Genomic DNA, 25,969 nt, shown 5'->3' on the forward strand with positions numbered 1-25,969 from the left:
AGCACCTATCAACTGTTGGCGATCGGAACCGGCCCGATTCACCACCTTTGATCTAAATGTTGAATTTTCTGTTTAAAGCATCAAAACTAAACTGGGCAACATGGCTTAAAATATAATTTATTTTTTTTTGCTCGCTTTCTTTTCTTTGAAAATATTTACTGCCATTTTAAAAAATTTAAGTGGCTCTTATTTTAATCTTCCCTTCTGTGAGTTGGATGGTTGAATATTAAAGTCAGGCTATGATAATTTTTATTAATGAGAAAATAAAATGAAAAAAGCTTATAGTTATCAGAATCTGATTGAAATAAACATAATTGTTTCAAAGTCCTGCTACAGACGATGTTGGTATTTTGAAAGATTAAATATTACCTCTAAAACTGATACCAAAGTATAACTTCACAAGATGCTCGACATTCCTCGTCTTAATTTTTATTTTTTGTGCTGGATTTCTAATATTACTACTTTATTGTTCTCATATTATGATTTTTATTCTTGTAATTAAAATAAATTAATTAATCCATTGTAGAACTGACCTGAATTTAAAGTGCAAATACATAGAAACTGTAAAACAAGATGGCCGCCGTGTGGGTGCTGACATTGCTATGAATTGTGGAAACCCAAGGAGTGCTTTGGTGGGGGAAAAGATGCAGATTTCTCAAAAAGTACATCTCTAAAAGCTGAAAAGAAATTCATAGATGAAATCAATTTGTTGCCCAGCCATAATAAAAACTAATAAACTCCCCCTGGTTGAAAACATCAACCATGACGCAGGTTTTTTTGTTTGTTTGTTTTACGGTTTTCTGCTGGATTCAGATTATTTTCCTCTAACAAGCATTTTCTCCTCTTTGACAGAAAGCAGGAGTCAGCAGGTCAGATAAACCTGAATCGATATTGGCCTGGAAATGTCCAGATCGGTGCGTTTCTGTCGAAGCGTTTCTACAGGAGGCATATCACTGGTTACTGGTTTTCACTGGTTTCTGCTCCAGTTTGTTTGAAGGTGTTCGGCTCGTCACTCGCTGTGATTCTTTAGAAAACCTCGGCGGATCAGATTTGTCCAAGCCTGCCCTGCAGGATTAGGAGCAAACATCCATCTTCTCTTTATTCATCCTCCTCTCGGTTCGTGGAGGGTCTCCTCCTTCTGTAACCAGAGGCGTGAGTCGGCAGGAAGGAACTGGGAGTGGCGTGGGAGGAGTTAAGATCGGAAAGTAGAGTTAACCATGATTTTGAAAAAACAAATATGCAGTGGATTGAAGAGTCAAACGAACCGAACCGTTTGGGCAACCTGTTTCCCTCTCCGCCTGTGGCGGCGCTGCACCAGGANTACTCACAAAAGTAAATAGGAAGAAGCAAAAACAAAAAATACATTTCAAACTAGGTGGATGTTGGCACTCAAACACTTTTATATATAAATGTTTAATTTGACACATTTGAAATTTTATGAAATAATTAAAAAGTGTGTTATAGTGGTGTAGGTTAGTTACAAAGTTAATTTTGACATAAAACATGAGATGTCTTGTTTTAGAGCAATTCAAAAATCAAAAATTCTTTATTAATCCTAAAGGGAAATTAAATCTTAAGTCAAAAGTCATTTCAAAGTTTACAAAGACAATTTTGAATTTATAATTTTATACACTAAAATGTCAATACACATTTTATATTGTATTGTTTTTGTGTTAGTTCATTTACATCTACAACTTCGATATATTTTCCATTTTAAAATTTTATTTTAACTGAATTGAATAATTAAGGAAAAACATCAAATATAAAAGAGTATATTTGTTGCAAAAGAATTGATTCATTCATTCTTGCAAAATGCTAAAAATCAATTCAGTGTTAGTTTTAATATTATAATAAGGTGTATTCTAATGTCAAACTGAGAAAGTGACATGTCCATGAAGTAACAGAAATCTGGGTGAGTCAGAGGAAGTTGTAATTTCCGAGCCGCAGTGAACGCAGCAGCAGCAGCCGTATAGTCTGGCCGAATTGAGGCAAAGACTTCAAACCAAGTTGCGGCGGCTCCGAGGAAACACCTCCGGCTTCACTCACACTTCAACCACAACCAGAACCAGAACCGAACCCACCGGGCGGGGGGAAAGAAGAAAACGACATGCCGGCCACAGAGAAGGACCTGGCGGAGGACGCTCCGTGGAAGAAGATCCAGCAGAACACCTTCACCCGCTGGATCAACGAGCACCTGAAGTGCGTCAACAAGCGGATCGTGGACCTGCAGCTGGACCTGGGGGACGGCCTGCGGCTCATCGCCCTGCTGGAGGTCCTGAGCCAGAAGAAAATGTACCGAAAGTACCACCCGAGGCCCAACTTCAGGCAGATGAAGCTGGAGAACGTGTCGGTTGCGCTGGAGTTCCTGGAGCGGGAGAACATCAAGCTGGTCTCCATCGGTGAGTGACCGAGAACGGAGCGGCCTGGGCGGGGTGGAAGCTGGCGGAGCCCCGGTGGCTGGAGAGCCGGAGAGGAGGGAGGGGCTGGAAGTTAACTTTCCTCATGTTTAACCAGAGTTTGGGTTGTAAAAGTAGCTTTACTTCAACTTATTTTTACTCAAGTAAAGAAATTCCTCAAGTAAAACATTACTTAGCTAAAAAGTTTACACAAGTAGTTTACTGAGTAACGGATCAATTATCGATAATTTAATATTAAAATATTACATAATCAGACAATGGGCCAAAATATAAAGCTTAGTGAACATTTTGATATTTTAAGGACCAAAATAACAGTAATTCATATGTCAAAAAATAACAAAATCAGGCAAAAGAAAATGTTTCCAAATCGGTTTCTTTGAATAATAATTAAAAAAAACTTAGGAAACTTTAACAACTGCAGGTGTGTCTCTGTGTCTGGCGAGATTTTGGTTAAAACCTGTTTTTTCTTTTCTTCAGTGGGTAGAAAATCCAGAAAATTTACTCAAATGAGAACAGAGATACTTCAATAAAATCATTAAAGTAAAAAGTAGTGTAGTAAAAAGGCTCCTAAATTTTTTTTTTCAAAAGTTGCTCAAATAAATGTAATCGAAAAGATGTAACTAGTTATTACTCAACTCTACATCTACTTGAGTAATTATATTATGAAGTATTTCTTCTTTTACTTGAGTAAATTTTTGAATTTTCTACCCACTAAATGAAAAACAAACATGTTTTAACCAAAAACTCACCAGACACAGACACACAGCTGCAGCTTTTATTAAAGTTTCAGAAGTTTTACAATGAAAGAAACTGATTTGGAAATTTTTTGTTTTTTTGCCAGATTTTATTTTTATTTATTTTTTTGTTGTCATTTCTGGTCCTTTTAAATATCAAAACTTTCACTCAACTTTATAATTGTGTACTTCAGTAGAGTTTTTACTAAATACTTTTTTTTACTCTAGCAATTTCTTGGACTTGTTACTTTTACTGGAGTAAAAATATGTTGAAGTGGTGCTTCTCTTATGCGAGTAAATTTTTGGTACTTTATTCACCTCAGTTTTAACTTCAGTTTTTAGGAAAAACAAACTCTTCAGTGTTAATTAGCATAATTTTACTGTAATATTTAAGTTTTGTTAGTTCCTTTAGCTTTAGTTTCTCCCATTACTGGTTAAAAATGTTTCATCTCTTTTTTAAATTACTTGACGCAGATTTTAATGTGGTTTCCTCATTAATTAAAGCTCATAAACTCCATCGATGCATCAGTGTTATCCTCTCAGCAGCTGTTTATTTGATTTAATTTACTTTTTAAGACCTGATGGTGATAAACCCTTCCTGCTTCGAGGTGAGATCCATCAAAGGTCTTAAATTAGAAATGATTGCTGGTAGATCCAGGACTGGGTGGAGTTAAGGAGCAGCAGATGAAGCACACCTGCTGTCTTGGTTTTCATTCATGCTGAGTTCAGGAAATGCAGGAACTTTCAGGTGGACAATCGATGAAAGTAGCTGATTTTAGCAGCTCTTCTTGACGGGTTATTAAGTTTCTGTGGGAGAGAAACCGCAATCATTTTGTTTCTTTATTTTTAGAGTAGCACCTATCAACTGTTGGCGATCGGAACCGGCCCGATTCACCACCTTTGATCTAAATGTTGAATTTTCTGTTTAAAGCATCAAAACTAAACTGGGCAACATGGCTTAAAATATAATTTATTTTTTTTTGCTCGCTTTCTTTTCTTTGAAAATATTTACTGCCATTTTAAAAAATTTAAGTGGCTCTTATTTTAATCTTCCCTTCTGTGAGTTGGATGGTTGAATATTAAAGTCAGGCTATGATAATTTTTATTAATGAGAAAATAAAATGAAAAAAGCTTATAGTTATCAGAATCTTATTGAAATAAACATAATTGTTTCAAAGTCCTGCTACAGACGATGTTGGTATTTTGAAAGATTAAATATTACCTCTAAAACTGATACCAAAGTATAACTTCACAAGATGCTCGACATTCCTCGTCTTAATTTTTATTTTTTGTGCTGGATTTCTAATATTACTACTTTATTGTTCTCATATTATGATTTTTATTCTTGTAATTAAAATAAATTAATTAATCCATTGTAGAACTGACCTGAATTTAAAGTGCAAATACATAGAAACTGTAAAACAAGATGGCCGCCGTGTGGGTGCTGACATTGCTATGAATTGTGGAAACCCAAGGAGTGCTTTGGTGGGGGAAAAGATGCAGATTTCTCAAAAAGTACATCTCTAAAAGCTGAAAAGAAATTCATAGATGAAATCAATTTGTTGCCCAGCCATAATAAAAACTAATAAACTCCCCCTGGTTGAAAACATCAACCATGACGCAGGTTTTTTTGTTTGTTTGTTTTACGGTTTTCTGCTGGATTCAGATTATTTTCCTCTAACAAGCATTTTCTCCTCTTTGACAGAAAGCAGGAGTCAGCAGGTCAGATAAACCTGAATCGATATTGGCCTGGAAATGTCCAGATCGGTGCGTTTCTGTCGAAGCGTTTCTACAGGAGGCATATCACTGGTTACTGGTTTTCACTGGTTTCTGCTCCAGTTTGTTTGAAGGTGTTCGGCTCGTCACTCGCTGTGATTCTTTAGAAAACCTCGGCGGATCAGATTTGTCCAAGCCTGCCCTGCAGGATTAGGATCAAACATCCATCTTCTCTTTATTCATCCTCCTCTCGGTTCGTGGAGGGTCTCCTCCTTCTGTAACCAGAGGCGTGAGTCGGCAGGAAGGAACTGGGAGTGGCGTGGGAGGAGTTAAGATCGGAAAGTAGAGTTAACCATGATTTTGAAAAAACAAATATGCAGTGGATTGAAGAGTCAAACGAACCGAACCGTTTGGGCAACCTGTTTCCCTCTCCGCCTGTGGCGGCGCTGCACCAGGAGCCACTGAAAGAGTCGACACCAAAACCTCTGAAGAAGACACTGAGCGCAACTTCCTGTTTCATGAAATGTAAACAAAAAATGAGTGGCATCAGATTTTAGCGGATGGCGGATTTGACTTTTGTCTTTATTTTTATTTTTTATTTTTATTTTTTTAGTCTTTTCTCCCGCTAGTGCTAAGCTAACTCGTTTGTTTTGTTTTTTCTTACCCAGAATGCCTTGTGTTGTAGTCCGCTTCCCGGTCTGCCGGCGTTCAAACCGCAAGATAAAATGCTTCCAGCAGCCCATTAAAATATTCAAACCCCCTTTCACTTCTTAGCAAACACTCAGGTTGAGTTGTTTGAACATCTTCGCCTTCAGTCAACAGGCTGATTCACCTCCTGCCGCCTCCGGGCTTCACCGGGTGTGTCTTCCTGTCCTTTGATCGGACCTCCATGTTTCTAAGATTTAAAGTGGAAACGTCAAAAACCTGTAAGAAAATTAATATGCTGAAATGTCATCAAGTGAAACAAAGGTATGGAAAATGTATTAGTATTAGCGATGCAAACAATTAATCGACTTGAGGTTAATTGTCGATTAATGGTTTATTAGATTAAAATTAGTAAAAATCATCAACTTGTAACGTTCGGTAAGACCTCCGCTTAGTGTTGTAGTTTGGCCTCCATCCAGCAGGGGGAGCTGGTCATCCTAAAGTGGACAAACATAGATGGCAGCCATTTCAAGAAAAAGTTTCAACTTTTCAACCAAAAGTTAGATTTGTTACGAAAGCAAGGATTTTGTGACGGACAGGCAGAAAAGATAACAGAAAAAAATTACAATGAATTTGTTAAAACAAACAAAAAAACGTCAAGCATGGTTTGTGTTGAAAACTGTGTGACTTGATTAGCATCATGGAGAAGTTTTAACATTCCTCCAAAAACATGGCGGTCCTTTATGAATGTAGCTGTTCATGGAAATTATGCGTTTTTCTATACTTGTAACTTTTATTAAGAAATTACTTTTAGTTTTCTTTTATTTTTCCTATGCTGTACTTTTTACTTGAGTAATTTTATTATAAAGTATCTCTAGTCTTGAGTAAAACTTCTGGATTTTCTACCCACTGAATGAAAACAAACATGTTTTAACCAAATATTCACCAGACACAGACCTGCAGTTTCTATTAAAGTTTCATTAACTGGTTTGGAAACATTTTCTCTTTCCTGATTTTTGTTGTTTGTTACTTATAAGAATTATCATATAAAATACCAACATTTCCACATAACTTGGATATTAAATGATTGATATTTGGTCAGTAATTGAGTAGACTTTTTACCAAATACTCTTTTACTCTGGAATAATTTCTTGGCTGGGAACTTTAACTTTTACTTGATTACAGTTTTTGGGTTCTCTGCCCATCTCTAACTTTTTAGGCAGACCTGTGAAGACGCTGCTATCATTGCATTACTTGGAAATGTTCTCAGAAAGCTGCTGGATTCTCTCCATCGGTTCGGCTCAGGAGGGTGGTGCCGATCCGCTGACGGGTTTTAAAGTTGGCTGTAAAAACTTTTCAGAAAGTTCATGAATACTGCAGCCTTTCTTTTCCTCTGAGTTCAGAGCGAAGCGTCGACTGACGTTTCCTCAGGAGTCGTTCTTCCTCAGAGGACTTCCCAGCTTTCACTGCGCGTTCAGAGGGAGAGAAGGAAAGCTGCTGGCTGCACCTCTGAGGGCTGGCGGCGGGAGGGAGGAGAGGTCACAGCGCATTCAGAGGCGTAAAACAGTGGTGTGCGCTCATTTTGGTTTTCCACACCACAGGAGAGGAAATGACTGAGTGGGAGCAGAGCTGAACGTGCTGCAGCTACACGATAAAATCTCTCTTAAATTAGAAATGTGCTTAAAGTAGGGCTGCGCATAACGATTATCTTACTAATTAACTATTCTGACGAGTAATTGGATGAAAAAAATTGGCAACTTTTCATTTAACTACTTCAACATTTTTTTATTCAAAATTTAACAAATGTTGCTTATCGTCCAGAAGTTATTGCAATTAACGATATTATGGTTTCAAGATCATTTTATAGTGATCTTACTATAAATAATATTATAGCAATGGCATAATACCGATAACAGTGCAAGAACGCATTTCTAAAGATCAATAAACTTTAAATTCAAATTAACATTTAACACTGAAAATGGATTTTAAATTTGCAAAATAAACAAAACGGAAACGGCAAATAAAATTTTCTCTGAAAGGATCGGCCGGTAATCGTTTGTTTCTGCAGATAACGTCACGTTTTGTTGCCTCTGCTTCAATTTATGATGAGCTGCTGTTTGAGCTCTCCTCAGTTTCTACGATTGGTGTTCCTCGCTACACGCGCAGCGTCCTTATCGCCACGGAAACGCTGTAATGGCCTCATCAATCAAATATTGCCCACCCTGGTCGCTGCAGCGTTCACGTTCCTGACGGTTCGCTCAGTCGGATGTGACTGTAAATGTGGCAAAGCCAATATTTACTGATCAATTAGTTCAAACCAGCAGCAGTTTTAACACGAGTTTCACTGATGAAGCTGGTTAAACGTTTATGGAGTAAACAATGAGGGACTATCACTGATTTTAAAATATGGATCCAACATGTAGACCAGAAATATACATGGACTTACTGGCACCAGGACACACTGGTACTGGACCAGTTTGGACTTACTGGCACCAGGACACACTGGTACTGGACCAGTTTGGACTTACTGGCATCAGGACACACTGGTACTGGACCAGTTTGGGTTTATTGGTACCAGTAGTTATCGGTCTGATCTTGGATCTGTTAGCAGTTAGCTGCGGTTTGGGGCCCCTCCTGGAGGCCCCTGGTCTTCAGTCTAATAAAACTTGAAGCACTCAGAGGAATAACTCTGAGTCCTGCCTGTAAGATTCACTCAGTGTTGCCTTCAGTGTCTGCTGGGAAATTAGAACTTTCAGATTCTGCAGCCTTTGTTCGGGTTTTGATTTTTACTTTCCAACCAGCTGGCTGTCCAATTAAAAAACCAGCTCAGCTCCTGCTGATTACTGGTCTGAAGCTCTGATCGTTATATTTGGGGGTAAAGACCCAAAACTTGATGTTTCTTCGCCCACAAACAGACTCCGACCCCCAGCTTTAGAAACCTCTGCAATAATCTGCACCTTTACCTGACGGACATAAAACTCATTTAGCTAGTTCTCATTTGAATTGAACACATTTTTCTTTTTATTGAATAAATATCTTTTTTGTTCCTGTCTCTTTAAGAAAAGCCTCAACGGTCTGTCTGCCCCACTAATTGGTGAAAATTGGCATTTAAGGGAGATTTTGTTTGAGACGTGCCAAACTGCCTCCTCTTGGGGCTTCAAATGAAAGTTTCATGGTCGATGAACAGGAGTATCAGAAACGATGGCTGGGCTGTAAATGAGGCGTTTAGGCGTCCTGTGTTCAGTGGGAAAACAAACTCCTTTTGGTTTGTATTTGCAGAGCTTTAAAAAGCAGAACATGTCTAAAGTTTACAGGATTCCCAGAAAAAAACCCGTAAATGTGTGGGAAGAACCTTCCTGATTGTGAAATCTTGCCTGGATCCCTGCCAGCAGCAGGTTGTGCTGCGGGTGTGTCGTCAGGCCTCTGTTGCATCATGGCTGAGTAGATCTCATCGGAAAAATCAACCTTTGCTGCAGCATTTGTCACATTAAGTTGTTTACTTTTAACAAATTCCTGCAGAAGATATCAGTTTTTCCTGCTGAGTGTTTCATTTTTCCGTCCCAGCTGGTCGTTAAAATCATTGAGAACTGACCCTGAACCAAAACTCTGAACTAGATAATCCTCATTTACTCCCAGCCGTCGATTCAAACATCAAATTTACATATTTAATGTTTGATTTTTCCCTCGTTCCTCCATCTGAGCCACGTCTAGCTCTCTCTTCGGTTCTGATTGCTAAATAACGTGTGTTAATAACTGTGGTATGCAAACGGGGTTTGTTCGGTTTTTCCCTGTTTCATCACTGCTCATTACATTATGTCGGGGTCAGGTTTCCTTTCTGGCTCAGTGAGGAGAGTTTATTTTATCTGTTAATGTGAAAGTGTTTGTCTGTCTGGAACGACAGGAATCGGTTAGCGCTCTGAGAACAGGCCCAACAGGATCTGAAGCGCTCAGCTGTCGATTCGTAGCGTTTTATGAGCTCATGTTGTTTGTAATCTGTTCTGCTGCTTTCAACAGAAAGATGACATATTTTGCTACGCGTGTCACAATAACAAATGTTTCTGGATGATAAATTTAGACGTTTTTGAGATGAACGATAATACTGTTTTGAGGCCATTTGCAAGAAATATAGTGATAATAGCATAATAATATCAATAAACTTTAAATTCTAATGAATATTTAACACTGCAAGACATTTTAAATATCCAAAACTGATAAAAATGACAAAATGAATTATGACGTCTCTGTGGCTAGTTGGGACCAAATAACGAATCTGAAGACTTTTGTCGTCCAGTTTCTGGTAGAGAAGATAAAGAAAACGGAAATTGTTTTTTTTTTTTTTTTTTTTTTCCAATTTATCTTGCCTTACTTTGTTTCCTTATGCAGCAGTGTTCTTGGCATTTTGCAGGATTTGTATTTATGTACATTAGTGTTTTACTCTTCCAGTCTTGTTCTGTCCTGCAGTTTGTTTTTAACCTTCAGGCTGTTTAGATTTTCTGCAAAGTTTATTTAATCACAATGAAAGTCGTTTAGGCCTGACTTAAAAACTGAATGCGTTTTCTAGAAAGGAAATAACAGAACATGTTTTCAAAAAGGTTTTTTTATTTCCATCATCCATTCTGAGAGTTGCACAACAAAGTAAAATTTGTTTAATTATGAGAATATAGTCATTAGTTTCTGTGGGATGTTGATTTTTATGGAAAATGTATTTAACTCTGTTTTTAACTTGATGACAAGAAACTTTGATTTAAAACATGTTGCTGACACTCTTAGTGACATTCTGGTTCAGAAATGAATGCAATTATTCCATGGGGAAAAAAGCTACATTTGTTGTTTATATGTACATTTAAAAGTATCAGTTTTTACCCAAGTTAAGTCATTTCTATGGAAATGGTCCAACGAGCCGCTTGCAGCCAATTTATTTTTGTTGGTTGTTTTCATTATAAATCTTTGTCTTGCTAAGGCTGATTTAATTTGCTTGACTGTTTTTGTGTTTTGTTTCTCCATTTAGGACATTTTTCTTTATTCCATCATTTTGCAGGTAAATGAACTCTGTTCTGTTTCTGTTTGGATCTGGACTTTGTTTAGGCCACTTGCACAGCAGCTCCTTTCATTTTTCCTGAAACTCTTTTTAGTTTGGACTCCTTCGGTTTCTGTGATACATTAACCAAGCGTCCGTCCGGCTGCTCCCGTCCTCAACCAGAAACCAAACACACACACACACACACACACACACATAGAGTTGCTCTTTCGGCTTGCCGTTGCCATGGCGCCGTGTGTAAACAGTCGTTCCTCAGCTCACCCTGCTGGTTTCAGGAAGTTCAGACTCCCATCACGTTCGCCTGGTGTTTATCTGTTTGTCTCTAAGACGGTTTAATCTCTGATTGTGTCAGAGTTGGATCTTTATCGCTACTGGTGCTGATAATGAGAGGTGATGTCATCGTTGGGCTTGGTTTCAGCCTCTGATATCTGGAAACGGAGATTATCGGAGCGCAGGCGGTCGGCTAGCTGCGTCCTTCATTCAGCTGCTCAGCCTGATTTCAGAACTGTAGAAAAACTCCCAGAGCATTTATGAATCACTAGTTTTTACAAATTCTCTTTTTTTCTCCCTACATTATATTGTGGGAATTTTTATGACATAACTTTAAAAATATAACCCCATAAAAAACTTTCTTTAAAAACTGATTTTAACCTCCAGATTGGTATAGTCTGAATTTTTTAGTTTTTTGTCATTCTTAATTCTTTTTGACTAAAGTTTTTTATACATTTCCTACCTGGCATCGTCATTTGAATGCACCATCAGCCCATTATCAGAAGCTGCTTAGATGAACAATTTGAACATTTTGGTTTTCCTGCGTTGCAGTTACCACCCCTGGCCACTAGGGCATCCAACAGAGGATTAGGGACATTAAAGAAAAAAAATTCAATTACGAGAAAAAAGTAATGAGAAATCAGTCCTACAAAAAGATGCGTCATATTGAGGGGAAAAAAGTCGTACTATGAGAGAAAGTCGCATGACAAAGTTATAATGATATGAGAAAAATCCTAATTCGAGAATAAAGCTGGAGGCGAATTCATATTCGGAAAGTTGTGGTGATACGAGAAATCATGTAATCAAAATATGAGAATAAAGTCATTATTAAAAGAATGCAGTAGTAAGTTTATTACTTCTACACACAAGTAATTTTACAACTTCTGGTAATATTGAATTCTGGTATTTTGAGTTTAATCTCAATTAAAAACAGAAAAACTCTTCTGGCCTTAATACTCTGTAGGGTGAAAGGTTACAGCCGAGTTGTCTGGAAGGTGTGAAGTGGGAATTGGCTTTTCTCCAATGCTAACAATGAACAAATGAATGAATGAATGGGCGCCGTTTCAACGATACTGACTCTGATCATGTTGCATCATCACATCAGCATGTGACGAGTGGTTGGACTTCCATCCAGCGCAGAAGGGATCATTTCCGTTTCTTCACTTAAACTGAGTTTTACAAGTCCGTATCCGGCCCATTGTAGTAATGGAAGAAGGGAAAAAGTACATTTCTGCCACTTTTTGATCTTAAATTTCCTCATCAATTTTAAGATTTATTTAATATATCATAGAAAAAACCTGAGAAATTTATGATCTTGTAAAGTTGGAAGTTTGACTCTTCAAACTCAGAAATTTTCACTTTTTTTTTTCTTTTCTTTTTTTTTCTAGAAAACGAGATCAATCTAAATTTTTATTTTTTGTCAACGTTTTTTATTTCTGGTTGAAGTGTTTGTTTTTTCAAATTTAAGTGTTTTATAGATGAAGCTGCAACTTGGAAATTTGACTTTTGGAGCTCAGAAATTTTCAAGGTTTTTTGTTTTTTTTTCCTAGAAAAATTAAGATTTAAAAATTTTTACTCTTTTTTTTTTGGGGTGGCGGGAGGGAAATTAACTTTTTTTTCCATAGTTTTATTTAATGTTTGCTGGTGTAATCTCTTAGAGGGGAGAGAGACGAGCCATACGGGGCCACACACACACACACACACACACACACACACACACAGAGGAGTAATTGATAACAAATGCAGAGAAAAGCCTCTCAGGTCTGTGAGAAGTGAAGGACATTCCACCTGTTGTCCCAGCAACGCCGCCGATTGGCTGCAGCAGAGTGGCGTTTCCCTCGTGATGCGTTCAGGTACCGCTCAAAGATGCGAGACGGAACATCTGCGGAAAGATCGGAAGCTGGATCTCGGTCTGTGGTGGAACGATTTAAATCTGAAGCACGTTTAACATAATGAGAACATAAACGATGTTTTATCAGATTACGTGATTGGTCCGCAGCCTGAGAGAAAAGTAAGAAGCTTGGTGAATGTTTCTAAATTCAGGCGAGTCGAGCTCTGTGGAGCAGCTTGTCAAACTTTAATCTAGATCAACATGCAGATTTTTGAAGATGAAGAACCACATTCAACGAGGATGTTCTCTTGATTTTTCTCTTGTTGGCAAAGCAAATACTTCTACTTCAAATGCACGTCTACTTTTAAAAATACAACTTTCATGTTTTTATAATTCAGTTGAGTCGTTTTGTGACCTTTTTCTGCTGTTGGACGTTTGGATGTTGCATCTTTTTCCTTTTTCATTCCAATGCAGACTGCTACTCTTGAAGGACAATTGTCCATCTTTTTAGTTATTATTGTTTTAACTTTTGTAGCAAAAATCAAGATGGAAAAAACCAAAGTCGCCATGTTAATATTGTGATTTTGTTAAAATGTAGCTCATGCCTGAGGAAGATGGTGAAAAGTTGATTTTAATATTGTTCCGGATTTTGAAACATGATAAACTGATCCAAAGAAAACAGAACCTCGTCCAAAACCTATGAAACTCGGATGGACCTCAAGTTTAAGGACCACCTAGAAAGAGACGTAGCGAAAAAACTTTAATTGAAAACATCAATTGGGACGAACGTCGTCTTATGTTGGCCAACAAGGAGCTCTGCTGAACGGAGGCTCCTTTAACTTCAGTCATAAATATTCAGGACCTGAGGGATGTTGGGCTGCTCTTCAGTCAGAGGGACGTTGCATTATCACCGAACTTTTACCTCAGATTGGTGGAATGAGGAAAATGTGAACATCTGCTGTTCCTGTGGAGGCAACGATGCGCTGCAGCTTCACCAACACGTTGCCCCAGATCGTCGGTGCCTGGAGATGTGCTGCTTTCCTCCGGCCTGCAGATGTTTCCATTCAGCCGTCGGTCGTCTCCTCTTCATCAAACCTTCCCCAGTTGATCCCGTTTCTCTCCATTTTTCTTGTGAATCTTGAGTTTTCTATCCTGACGTCGACTTCGCTCCGTCTTGCCGTAAACTCTTCAAATTTAAACCTCCTTTCTCCTCACTCTAAATTACCTTCTTAACGGAGTAATGACTTCCTCTTATTGTTTTCAGCTGACAGATCTCTGGTTGAAGCCATTTTCTTGTCAGTTTTCAGAATTAGGCCTGTGTTATGCGTTTCTGAAACGCAATATTTGTGTTGTGAAACAGTCTGTCCAGTTTGGGACAATTAATCAGATTTGTCATTAATCAATTCAACTCTGTAAGTAATAAATCGTTAGACTCAGAAAAACGTCAATTTGCTGACAGAGCAGCAATTAAGTCAAAACTTTACAATAAATACATTTTGCATCTGAGAAACGTTTTTCTTATGTTTTACTCTGAACTCAAGTTGCAGTTTTAGCTTCAAGTCCAGCAGAAATGTTTCAGAAGAATTTGGCTGCAGGCGCTTTGTTCACTAAATAGGTTGCATTTCATAATATAAAATGTTGTTTCATCTTTTAATAGATTTAGTTTAATGAAAAATTTGCAGAATATGCCTTTTTTTTGAATAATCAGAATAATAGTTTTGTGCAGCCCTGCTCCAGCTGATTGCCAGCATTTTGCATCTCGTTTGGTTTTCAGTGCGGTTCAGATGGAAAAGATTTAAACGTTTTCTCTGACGACTCGGTCTGGATCGGTTACATGACGAAGTTTTCCAGCGCGGCAGAGTGAAACGGCGTGGCGTTCCAAACGTCATAAATAGTTTTTCTGCGTTCTGATGGGAATTGAAGCCATCAATATGCAGAATCTGCCCTGAATCTTTGAAGCGCTCCGTCTCCATAAGTCACGGCTGACAGAAGTGTTTGTGTTGGCCGTGTTCTCACACTCTGAAAGCTCGCAGCTCTTTTTCCTCCTGCTAAAACATGTTCTCCTCTTGGCTCCGTTTGCTCCATCTTACCTCTTCTGTTGAGTTAAAAAAAACGCAGGCGGCTTTGTATTTATGGCTCTTTATTTGTAATTTTGGCTGGTAGAACATGCTGCGAGCATGGGTGGCCCAGATCCTGATCCGAGACAAGCAGCGCTCCTTTATCCCATAATTGCCATCAGATCAATAATCGCAACCAGATCTGAACACGGGCCGCTCAAATGAAGGTCTGGAGTAAATAAAAAGCTGAACTTGATAAACAGGTCTGGGTACGATCTGCTCGATGCCCACCGTGACGGCTGGTTTTATGACAAATTAAAGTGGCATCTGAACAAAGGGCTCATTTTAAGGGAAAAGTCTTAACAGCTTTCAGGTTGTTGCTCTCGCTGAAAGAAGCCTTGTGCTGGGACACAATTAAAGCCATTACTGCACAAAGCATTGACAAATGGCCCTCATCCTTTCTGTGTTCTGCTGGGTTTGGTTACAAGTTTGCTTCGGGCTCTCAGAAAGATCCCGTCTCTGTTTATTCAAATTTATTTAAACTTAACTGTTTCCTTATGATCCAAAGTGTGCGGACTTGAATTGAACCGGTGGCATTTCTAAGGTCCTGAGGGCAAAGCTGAGCAACATTCCTCTCTGAGCTTGCGGGACGTTTTCCAAAAGCCTTGCTGAGGTGTGACCGGGCTGAAAAACCGAGACGTAAAGTCGTGTGTCGGGTGGAGCGGGTTACCGCGGCTCTGTTCTGTTGTTTAACATATAAACGAGGTAAAAACGCGTTAGTCTTTCATTGTTGTCAGGACTCTCACGCCAGCAGAGCGAAGCTGTGAGTGTGTTGGAGACACTGGGCCCAGTGTTGCTGCTGGAAAGGTAACCTGAGAGAAGGCAGGATATAGACTTACCGACCAGCACACACCAGCTCTCTAACAGACACTTTCTTTGTTTTGGTTAATGCCTCAGAGCTGGAGCCTCATCAAGAACAAATGTCGCTTGTTTCATTCTTTAGGGAAACACTAAACTGATAAATTATTGTTCATTCTTGATAAGTGTTAAAAAAAAGTTGTTTCTGTGTGTCCTGCGGTCAGGTCTGAAATTGTCCAGACAAAACACATCTGTGTTTTATGAGTGAGATTATCTGCAACAGCTTCCCATAAAAAGGTTTACATGGATCATTATTTGGTGACCCTACCTTCCCCGGAACGGTTGTGGATGTTTTCCTGGTCCAACGCCTCCAGGCTCAGACCTGATGGTCACAAAGTTCTGGAAAACCTGGATGACCCACCACTTCAGATATGTTGTTTTGGATCAAGAAAACCCCTAAACCCAGCAGGACGGTGCACCTCAAGGACCAGCTTCAGGAAACCTTGTACTTCCTAATTAAGTTTTTTTTTTTTGCCTCCTATAAAAGTTTTATTCTTCTAAAAAACCTGACATGTTTTGTCTTCCTCAACCTAAGGAAGTGATCAAAACTCAGCAATGAGAATGAAAATCTTTTTTTAATCATGTAAATTTTGAATCGGTTCTTTTGTCAGATTTTCACCCGACGTGTTTAACATTTTGTGCCCTATATGTAAAAAGTTATGCCAGCAGAAATTGGCTTCAGCATATTGTTTAAAAGTTGACTTCTATTTTCAATCCTTGTTTGTGGGAGAAATGTTTCACTCTGGTTCAAGTTTAGTAGCTTTTGAAGAAACGTTAAACATTTAGTGCATACAGGAAAAAATGAACATCTTCTCTGCTGTTTGTAAAAGGATGATTCAGGTTTGTTTCTGCCCAATGTATTTTCCATTACTTTGTCCAGTTTGGCTTTTTATGCATTTCATGCAGCCTCTACAAAAAATATTGTGGTTAAAAAAAACATGAGCTGCTTGCCAAACGGTTACTATAAACTGTTTAAAGCCACCAAAGCAACAATGTGAAATATGTCGAAATACAACCAGAAATATCCTTCTGGAGGAGAATTGACCTTGCTAAACATCTTGGGCTTAACCTCTGACTTTCTGTTGGAAACAAACAAACATTTAAGTGTATAGAAAACAGTCTCATGTACAATTAGTATGGCAACGGCATAAAATGCTAATTAGCTTTGTAATTGGTGTAATTGCTAAGCTATGTGGTTTGGCTGCTAATTTAGGCTGACTGGTTAAATATGTGACAAACATGACAAAGGAAGCAGCCTATAAAGTTCTCAGCCACACTGGTAAATAGTCGGGGATTATATTACTGAATACAGTTTAGGATTATGCTAGCAGTTAGCCTTGGGATTAGCAGGTGCTCAATGCTACATTAACCAAATTAGTATCTGATTTTCACTTATGATTTTGTTTGAAATGAAGATTCTCTAGTAGTAAATGAGTGTAATATGGAGCAAAAACACTGTGAAACACAGTTGGAAAGAGTTTGTTTCTTCTGTTTTCTTTTTTTTTACGAGCTAAAACATTAGCTTAGCCACTTGGCTTTGTAACATTCTTAGCTTGTAATTAAGTTTTTATTGTTTTATAGGAAAATATAAAAGAATAAAAACTTAATAGCAATATCATTTACAGTATTGGCAAAAACTGCCTCCAAACTAAATGTTTTAAATATGCTATGCTAACTAGCTTTGTAGCAGCCTTGCTAATTTGTTTGCTAAGGATAGTGAGATGTAAAGTGAATGCTGAGTTTAGTCTAAACTCTAAAATGTTGAATATTTTGTTAGAAATTAAAACATTATCACAATACTTAACAATTAATCAAACAGAATCGTTACAAAACTAAAACTGCTTCATTAAATGCTTCTTTACCTTAGTTACTTTAAATGTATTTTAAAAATCATAACGTCTTCACAGCCATGATTTGAACAATTTCTGTCTTGATATTTTTGACCTTTTAATCTGAACGACCCATAAAAAGGACAGTTTTGACCGAATTGCAGTGGATTACCTCCAAACAAACGGCAGCGTGTGCTGCTGAGGCGGGTGGAAGTTGGGTTTTGGTTCTGAGGGCGGAAGAGAGCGTTCGGTCACGTCCCTGTCATCACCTGACAACCTGTCATTTCACTGCAGACCTTCCTGGTTTTATGAGGCCGACTTGCTGTCATCCCGTCTCCTGTGCGTTTAATGTGGGGAATGTTGTCTCTCACCTGTAAATGTTCTGGAGAGGTGGCAGACGTGACGCAGGGTTTGATGCCGTCACTGTTTTTACATTTGGTTAATTATCAATCTGATAAGAAGATGATAAAGGATGAAGAAGACTTGAGCTGTCTGCAGCTGGACCAATCTCAGCTGTTTATCTTTCAATCAGCTTTTTTTTTTTTTCAATGAGTTTTAAAATTTCCAATCTTATACTTTCTGACGTCGGTGCTTTACCCCAATTAATACACAAAAACAAAATGACTATCTGAGTTGAGCTGTTTTGGTTTTATAATCTTCTAATCAGGCCAGAGTAAATAAATGGAGATAATTGATCCTATGTGCAAACGCTAAGACCTGTGGAAGGTTTTTCTTGCCAAGAGGTTGAGGAATGCTTCATGTTGTCTGTGCTCACAAACCCCCGCTGTGTGTGTGTGTGTGTGTGTGTGTGTGTGTGTGTGTGGGTGTACTGGCGCGTGTGGTTTACTGAGATGTTCGCTGATAGTTACTGTGGTGAGCCTCCTGCAGCCTGGCTCTGCTACAAACAGCTTTTTCTTCTCATACTTTTTTTTTCCCCCCACTGATTGACTGAACTCAGACCAAACAAATAGTTTTTCGTTTTTCTTCTTTAGTTTTAATTGGTCAGATGCATATTGTTTGACCCTAAAATGTTTTGACTCTGCTGAAATCCAAAGACTAAAACATGTCAGAAACTCAAAAGGATTCTCTGAAAGAAAGAAACTGATCCTTGTTATGATCTGAGGTTTGTGTCAAACCTTGTTAAGGATGTAAAACGGACCAAATGTCGGATAACAGATGTTTGCATCAGCTCAGAAAATATCTGAAGCTGCCGCTCTCTGCATGATGAAAAGCTCATGATTCCTTCCCTCATCCTCCTCTTCCTCCCCACATGGCGGGTCTGGTTCTGATGACGACATGGCCTGGGAACCGGCGGGGTGAGGTCATGCGGGGCTAAGCGCTGCTGGGTGTTTGTTGCGAGGACGTCATGCCAGATGTCTGTGTGGTAATGACAGGGCAGCGTGGCCCAGGTTGCTCCGATCCCTTGTGGCTCCTGGTTCTCATTTCTGCTGCGATTTGTTCATCATTAATCATCTGTATTTAAATTTTATGTTCTGTTTAAACCCATTTCCCTTCCTGCTTGCTGTTTTTCTGTTTCGCTCGGCTCCAGTAAATTCCAGGATGCCGGTTTCACTCGAGCGTCTTATTTAATCGCCAGCAGTGGTTAGTTTGAGCTCTGAAAGCGAAAGGAGTTTGAGATCCAGAATGTGGACACGGCTTGGCCAACCCGACTATCCGACTCGGTCTCGACATTTAAATCCAGGTTCTGATGCTGGTGGCCTTCCAGGTCTGCTAATGCTTTTCAACTTCTCTGTTCATTCACTTCAAGCCTTTGGAGAGAAACTTTTTCTCTTTGATCTTCCTCAAACTTCATCCCTGCAAGCTGTTTGCATCCAACCACAGCCAGATTAAAGAGTCGGAGACAGAAAGACACGGCCTCTGTTTCATGCTCCACCCTCATTACTCAAATCAAAGACATTAAAGGCCTCATGGCTGCTTTTCTGTCTGTAATCTGGAGGTTTTATGGTGCGATCGGCCCCCTCTGCGCGGCGGCTGCTGCTGCTGCGTGACTCATGTGACTCCGGTGTGGAGTTGTTTCAGCCGTGCATCATGCAGTACGGTCCCCAGCGGCTCCTGCTGTTTGGGAGTGCCGTCATGATGTTGGGAAGTTTGGTAATTACACCCTGAGTTTGCTAGTCATTGTAAATGAGTTTAAATGACACAAGAAGCTTGAATAGAGGGATCAGGTTGGATAAATGATGGGGTTGTTTAGGAACTGACAGATGTGTTCAAGCGTCACAGCTTGACGAGTCTTTATAGACATTACTTAATTTCACTTGCTTTGAAAAGATTACTCTGGTCTCAAAGTCTCTTCATAATAATGTTGATCACGTTGGTTTTCTTTAGCAATGCCTAAAGGAGAATTTAGAGAAACAAACTTTGACATTTTAACGTTATTTCATCAGGTTGAGATGTGATTTGCTTGGATTTATACACAAAGTTTTATACTAACTTGATAATTAAAGATTCCAGTTACATTTTGAAGGTGTTAAAAAGCGAATATTCTGACCTGATCGGTAATGAGCGATAACTATTCCTAAAATTATTGCTAGATGCTAAAATTACTTTAAGTATGAACCATCTTTACAAGTTTAATAATAATTTTAAAGACTAAAACTCAAATTTAGTAAGAGTTTAAGTGCTTACTGATCAACTTATTGAGGTTTCTCTCCTTTTTAACGAGTGAACAGCTTGCCATGCTCTGTAGTCGGGCCGTCTGCTCTGATAGAGCCTTCAGTCAGCAGCTCAACAGTCATGCTGGTTTTAAAGGATGGTTGACAGCCTGATCAGCAACAGGTGGGGCAGGGGAAGCCCTGCACCGCTGAATGAACCATGCAGTAAATGAGGAGGAAACCCCAGGACTTGAGCTAAAAACTTCACTCATCTTAAAGGGGCAGTGTCATGTGAAATCATCTTTTTTGAGCATCATGTTACGTTGTTCCCTCATCAAAAACATTCCTGGAGTGTTGCAATGATTTATTTTTACATTCATGTTTAAGAAATCCTTTAATCTCCATGGCAACCCATGGTAAACACCTGGGTGGACCAAGCCCCGCCTTCTAGGGGCAGCTCCTCCCCCACTCAGCTCCTTCAGACTAGCCAGCAGCAATTAGCAAACAGCCGGTGGATCATCTGCTGAGCTCGTTATAGGAGCTGCGGCTCAGAGCAACACTGGTAAAAACGTTAGAGAAATGTGTTGAGTTTGGGCTTCTGTCTTTTAAAGAGATGGAGGCCCAATTTCAAGGCGTTAAATCGGGAAGTAAAAGTTGTGTGTGTGTGTGTGTATATATATATATATATATATATTTATATCTCATAAACTGAAGGCAACATAGTTACTTGACTTTGCTATGAAATGGGACTGTTTCTAGAAAACCCATAATTCTGCCCCTTTAACATTTCTTCTGGCACTGCATGTTTTCTCTCCACCATTTATGCAGGTATTGTTAATGGTGAAGTTGTCGTATTAGTGATATTTAATGCACAATATGTAGATTTAAAAGAAGAAAAGTCATCCTGGTCAGTTTCTCAGGCCCTGGATCGCAGTACGCCGTCTCTGAGAGCTGAACAGTATTTGTGTTCATCTTGTGTAGATTTTTTTTTAACACCTTTTGATTTTTGATGATTTTTTTAGCCTACATATCTCAATACTTGGTTGCACCTGAATTTTCCCTCTGTGGGACAATGAAGGATATTTTTATTTAGCTGGTGTCTCATAAAATGGTCTTTAAGCTGTAAACGCAGTACGACGGGAAGTTTCTGCACTTTTGAAAACTTAATGAGGATCAGCTGTGCAAACAAAATTAGGCTGCAGGTCTGGTTTAGTTTACAAAATCTAACTTTCCTTTAACTCTGATTTAAAAAAAAATAAAAAAATCAGTTTTATATTTAATCAAGCGTTTATTGCTGTGAATCTGATCAAAACCACCAGTTAATAAACGTCCAGTTTAACTGGTTAAGGTTTTATGTGCAGCCTTTTCAGGATGTTATCATAATAAATAATGTAAACTAGGATGAGTGGCAGATTTTACAGGATCTGATTTTTAATTTCTGCTGGCGGTTTACCTGCAGACCGACTGAAGGACGGCAGCCTTTGTTCTTCTGTCACTAGCCGTCTGTGTTTAGTGGAGCTGGGGTGTGAGTGGGTGGGACGTTATGATCTCACCCCACAGGAATCTGAGAGTTCAGGGGTCGACCCACTGCCACAGAGGAGCTCTGCATCCTGTTTACGGCGGCAGGTACCCCCTCTTTTTAACACATCTCCACCTGAGATCACCACTCATGTTCCATTTGCTCTCTTTTTCCTTTCATTTATTCTATGAAAACAAAATCTTTGGCTGTTTTCAACTAAAGACCATTTTAGGCACAACAAAAAGACGGATTTAGACCAAACACTCCAACTGTTTTGACCGTTCCTTTGTCTGTTTTTAGGCTGTTTTGTTGGTCTGAATCAGCGAAGTCTGAAAAAAACCACAAAATCTTACCAACCTATTTTGGTGTAGTTTTTAGTGGAAATATCTTGGTGCTTTTGAAATGAGATGAAAGTAACTTACAAATAAGATGTAGGAGCTTGTTTTAAGGAAATTCTTTTAAATTATTTCACTTAATGTTATAAGAGAAATAATCTGCCAATAGAAAAATTACTTTTTCATCAATTATTAACTTAAAACAAGCTCCTATATCTTGCTGAGACACTGTCAGTTAGTTTTGTCTTGTTTTAAGTGTAGTAACATGTTTTTACTAGAAATAGTCAAAATTACTTGGTAGGATTTTGTGTTTTTGCAGTGCATGTCTCATAAAATCCAATCAGTCGCTGCTGCAGGGACCATAAAACCATAAACTGGTCGTCCTCCTCCAGTACCAGACTGGGTCGGGTCAGAGCAGGTATGTTTGGGCGTCGCTCTGGCTGTCGATGATGTAACTTCCTGTGCGGGTCAGGGTGCGCCGCGCTGATAAGAGCAAGCCATTCGGTTCCAGCTCGCCTCACCTTTGCCCACACAAGCACTCTGCTTTATCTCGCTTTCCTTTTCTCCTTGGACGCATTCAGCCTTTCTTTGTTGCTCCCTCCTAGCAGAAACCCTCCCAGCTCTTCCTGCGGACGGGTGTTGTTGCGTCTCCATGGAAACGCAGCAACAAATCGGCAGGTATCGGCAGGAGCGGAGGCTTTAAAACTTCACCTGAAGCAGAACGACGTGGGGAAACTGCTGTTTGTTCTAGTTGAACGGTGGGGTGGGTGTGATGTTTTTCCCTCCTCCCTGATCAGAACCGGGTTCGGGTCGCTCGCTGTGGCCGGAGAGGCTCCTGAACGGAGGTGGAGACGTCGCCCCGCTTAACCGCAGCAAAACAATGCAGCAGATTATCGGGGCGCTCTGTAACGCGCTTTAAGCGCAATCACGGCTGTTTCCACAAATAATTTACTATGTACACACAACTGATTAAACTCCTGACCTCTTTGTGAACAATGGGTCACCATGGCAACAGCCTGGTTGCCCTGGAAACTGTTGACGGGACACAAACGGCTCGGTTAGCCCTGAACTACTTTTTCAAATCTGGGAGAATAAAAGTTTAAAGTGGCAACGCTGCAGTTTTATTCTGTTTGCAGTTAATTGTTTTTTACTTCAAATAACATTACATAGAGGATCTTTAACACAATGGCAAATATCACAATAATAAAAATAAAAAAACAACCACAGACACAAAGTAGGATAAAGTAAAAAAAAAAAGTTGAATAAATATATACATAAATTGGTAAAAACAAAAAGTGCCTTTTAATCTATACAAATATCATTTTCTTGTGTCAAAATACTTTCAAATAAAGGATATTTTACAGCAAAAAGAAAATAAAAAATATAACAGAGGGATAAATTAGTTAAATTTCTGAAGAAGAGTAGATAATTTACAAGTTTCTGATTATTAAAGTTTAGTTTTTCAGAAGCTGCATATGTTTTTACGTCAGTTTCTTTAAAATTATTAAATTAATTAAATCTGAGTTAATTGGCAATGAGTCTCCCTGGGGTCAGAGGTCATGATGCCACCAGGCTTCCAGAACCCCTTTTGTTTGTTTTTTCTTCGTGGAGAAACTCATTCTGGCCCACAGCATCACAGAAACGCCACCGTACTTAACAGTGAAGATGTTTCCATGTAGTTTCAGTTTTATGTTCACTGTTAGAAGTTTCATCCAGCCTGGTGACCGTTTTATTAATAAAACTAGACTTTTTAATTACATTTTTATTAAATGGCAACATTTAGTTTAACTTTTAGTTTTCAGTGACTGAATAGACAGACGTATAATCTGATGCTGTTTGATATTAATTCAGAGTTATTGTAGGTGGTGATGGCTGTCAGCAGGAAAAACTTCTTATAGCAGTCTGTGTTGCAGTGAATCTGAAGAAGCCTCTGACTGAAGACACTCTGTTTTCCATAATTCTTTCTTATGAAGAATCTTTCTTTCTAAGCGTGTTAAAACATGGCAAACAGGAAAACAAGGCAAGTTCAGTGCAACTTTTCCTAAATGAGCAAAGTACTAAATAACTTATCTGAAAGTGAATCAATCAGAATGAAGCCAGACGTTTCACAATGTGAGTAATTATGCTAAATAAACGTTCCACTCTAAACTCTCTTTCACTAGGAGACGATATTTATATAAACAAAGGATGATTTATAAAAACATGATTCATGATCAGTCCTGTTGCAGCTTCCTGGTTTCAGGCTGAAAAGTGTGAACTTGTGGTGCGATTAATCAGAAAGCTGAGTTCATCTGTGGGTGGGTGTGGGGTTAAAGGTCAGCGATGATCACTAACAGGATGTTTGCTCCCACCGACACATGGCCTGATGCACAAGTTCATTGTTCCGACCTCAGAGAGAAAAGGAAAGTTGGTGAATCCAGATCAATTAAAACGAGGCGTAAACGAAACGGCTGGGGTCGGAATCAAACCAGCGGTGAGATAATGGAGGAAGATTAGAAATGCAGGAATCCTGATGTCGTAACTTCTCCTCTGAGGCGCTCAGTCATCGTTGTGTCACCAGGGGCGCGGTGCGGCGCCTCCACCTCAACCTGAGCTGATGAGACATGTTTGGATCACAGCTGTGGAGCAGAACTGGAGCTTCCCCGTTTGGACCAGAGGGTTTTTCTAAACGCTGGGGACGCGGCTCGTTTCTGTCACCAACACGGTTGCACAAGCGTTCAGAGACGGACGCGTCCAGCAGCTCTCCATGTGTGCTCGCTCCTCTGCTGCTGTGAAGTGTTTACACTTCTGAGTTTTCACCCAGAAAACCTGCTAAACCCGCCGCTCGTCGCTCTGGGGCGACCCGCCGTGTTTTCCTCCATTAAAAATGTCACACATGTCCAGAGTTGCACAATCAGGGATCATAATTTGGAAATGACGGCGTGTCAGGCTAACAGGGAGGTGCAGGAACCGCGCAGTGGTCAGCAGTTCAGTAAGTTTAGCTTAATCCAGCATCTCCAAACCTTTTGGCACAGGGTCCAAAACTGTCGAGTTAAAAGAAACAAAATTTTAAAAGCAAAAACTAAATATGTTTTTACATAAGAATAAACAAACTAAGCACAATACTGTAATGAGATGAGCAATTAAAAACGGTCCTGCAGGTTTGCCAAACTGAGCAGACCATACTCTAAAGCTTTCATCATCTGCAGGATTTTCTTTGTCTCCTTCATAAGAACATCATACGGCTCAGTGCAGCTTTATTTTGACAAACTTGTTAAACTAAAAAGACTAACTTAAAGCCACTGAGTTTTTCTCCTTTTACTAATAAAAGAAATTGAAGCAGAAACCAGATGAATACTTTGTTGCACCTTACCTGGCATCAGTGAAAACTTCACCCCAACATTATTTTTAATTCTGCATCAACAGCCTGAACTGTGATCAAGGACCGCACAAAATTGTTCCGAGGGCTGCAAATGGCCCCCGGGCCTCACTTTGGGCACCCCTGGCTTAATCCGTCTCTTCTGTTACTGGTGTATAAAAACCCTATTTAAATAAATAAATAGGTTAGCCTGGTGGGGGAAGTAAAGCCTGGAGGCCCACCAGACTTATAATGCCCAAATATTCATCTACTGGGTTCTGTTGGTGTTTTTATCACAAATAGAAAACAGTTTTTCTGTGTATTTTACTAGAGATCAAAGTTTCAGGTCATTTACTAATGAAATGTGGTGAGATGACCATCTGAGGGAAAACGAAGAGGCTTCCTTCAACTCATTTTATAGAAACAATAAATTATCCAGTCTGGATCAGTGAGACATTAAAATGATGTAAAATCTAAAGTCTATTGTTTTGTTTGTTTCAGACTCTAAAGCTATCGTAGACGGGAACCTGAAGCTGATCCTGGGTTTGATCTGGACCCTGATCCTGCACTACTCCATCTCCATGCCAGCCTGGGAGGGCGAGGACGAAGAGGTGAACAGATTTCAGTCAATCTGTTTGTTTTTATGTTATTTATTTAAAAACATTTTAAAAAAGAACATTTAGATGGAGAGCAGATCTCATAGCTTTGCTT

General features: G+C 39.2%; 1 protein-coding gene across 2 annotated transcripts in view; it reads left to right on the forward strand.

Moving 5' to 3' along the window:
• The first annotated feature begins 1,941 nt into the window (after nt 1–1,941).
• The window catches only part of flnba (filamin B a), a 60,578-nt gene continuing 36,550 nt past the window's right edge, over nt 1,942–25,969 (forward strand). For both annotated transcript variants that reach the window (XM_007575732.2, XM_007575733.2), the window contains exons 1-2: nt 1,942–2,399; nt 25,760–25,869. In XM_007575732.2, the coding sequence (XP_007575794.1) occupies nt 2,108–2,399; nt 25,760–25,869 (402 nt within the window). In that variant the 5' untranslated portion in view covers nt 1,942–2,107. The remainder of the gene's footprint in view (nt 2,400–25,759; nt 25,870–25,969) is intronic.

The sequence above is a fragment of the Poecilia formosa genome, unplaced genomic scaffold (genome assembly GCF_000485575.1).
Source record: "Poecilia formosa unplaced genomic scaffold, Poecilia_formosa-5.1.2 Scaffold387, whole genome shotgun sequence".
NCBI classification, from domain to species: Eukaryota; Metazoa; Chordata; class Actinopteri; order Cyprinodontiformes; family Poeciliidae; genus Poecilia; species Poecilia formosa.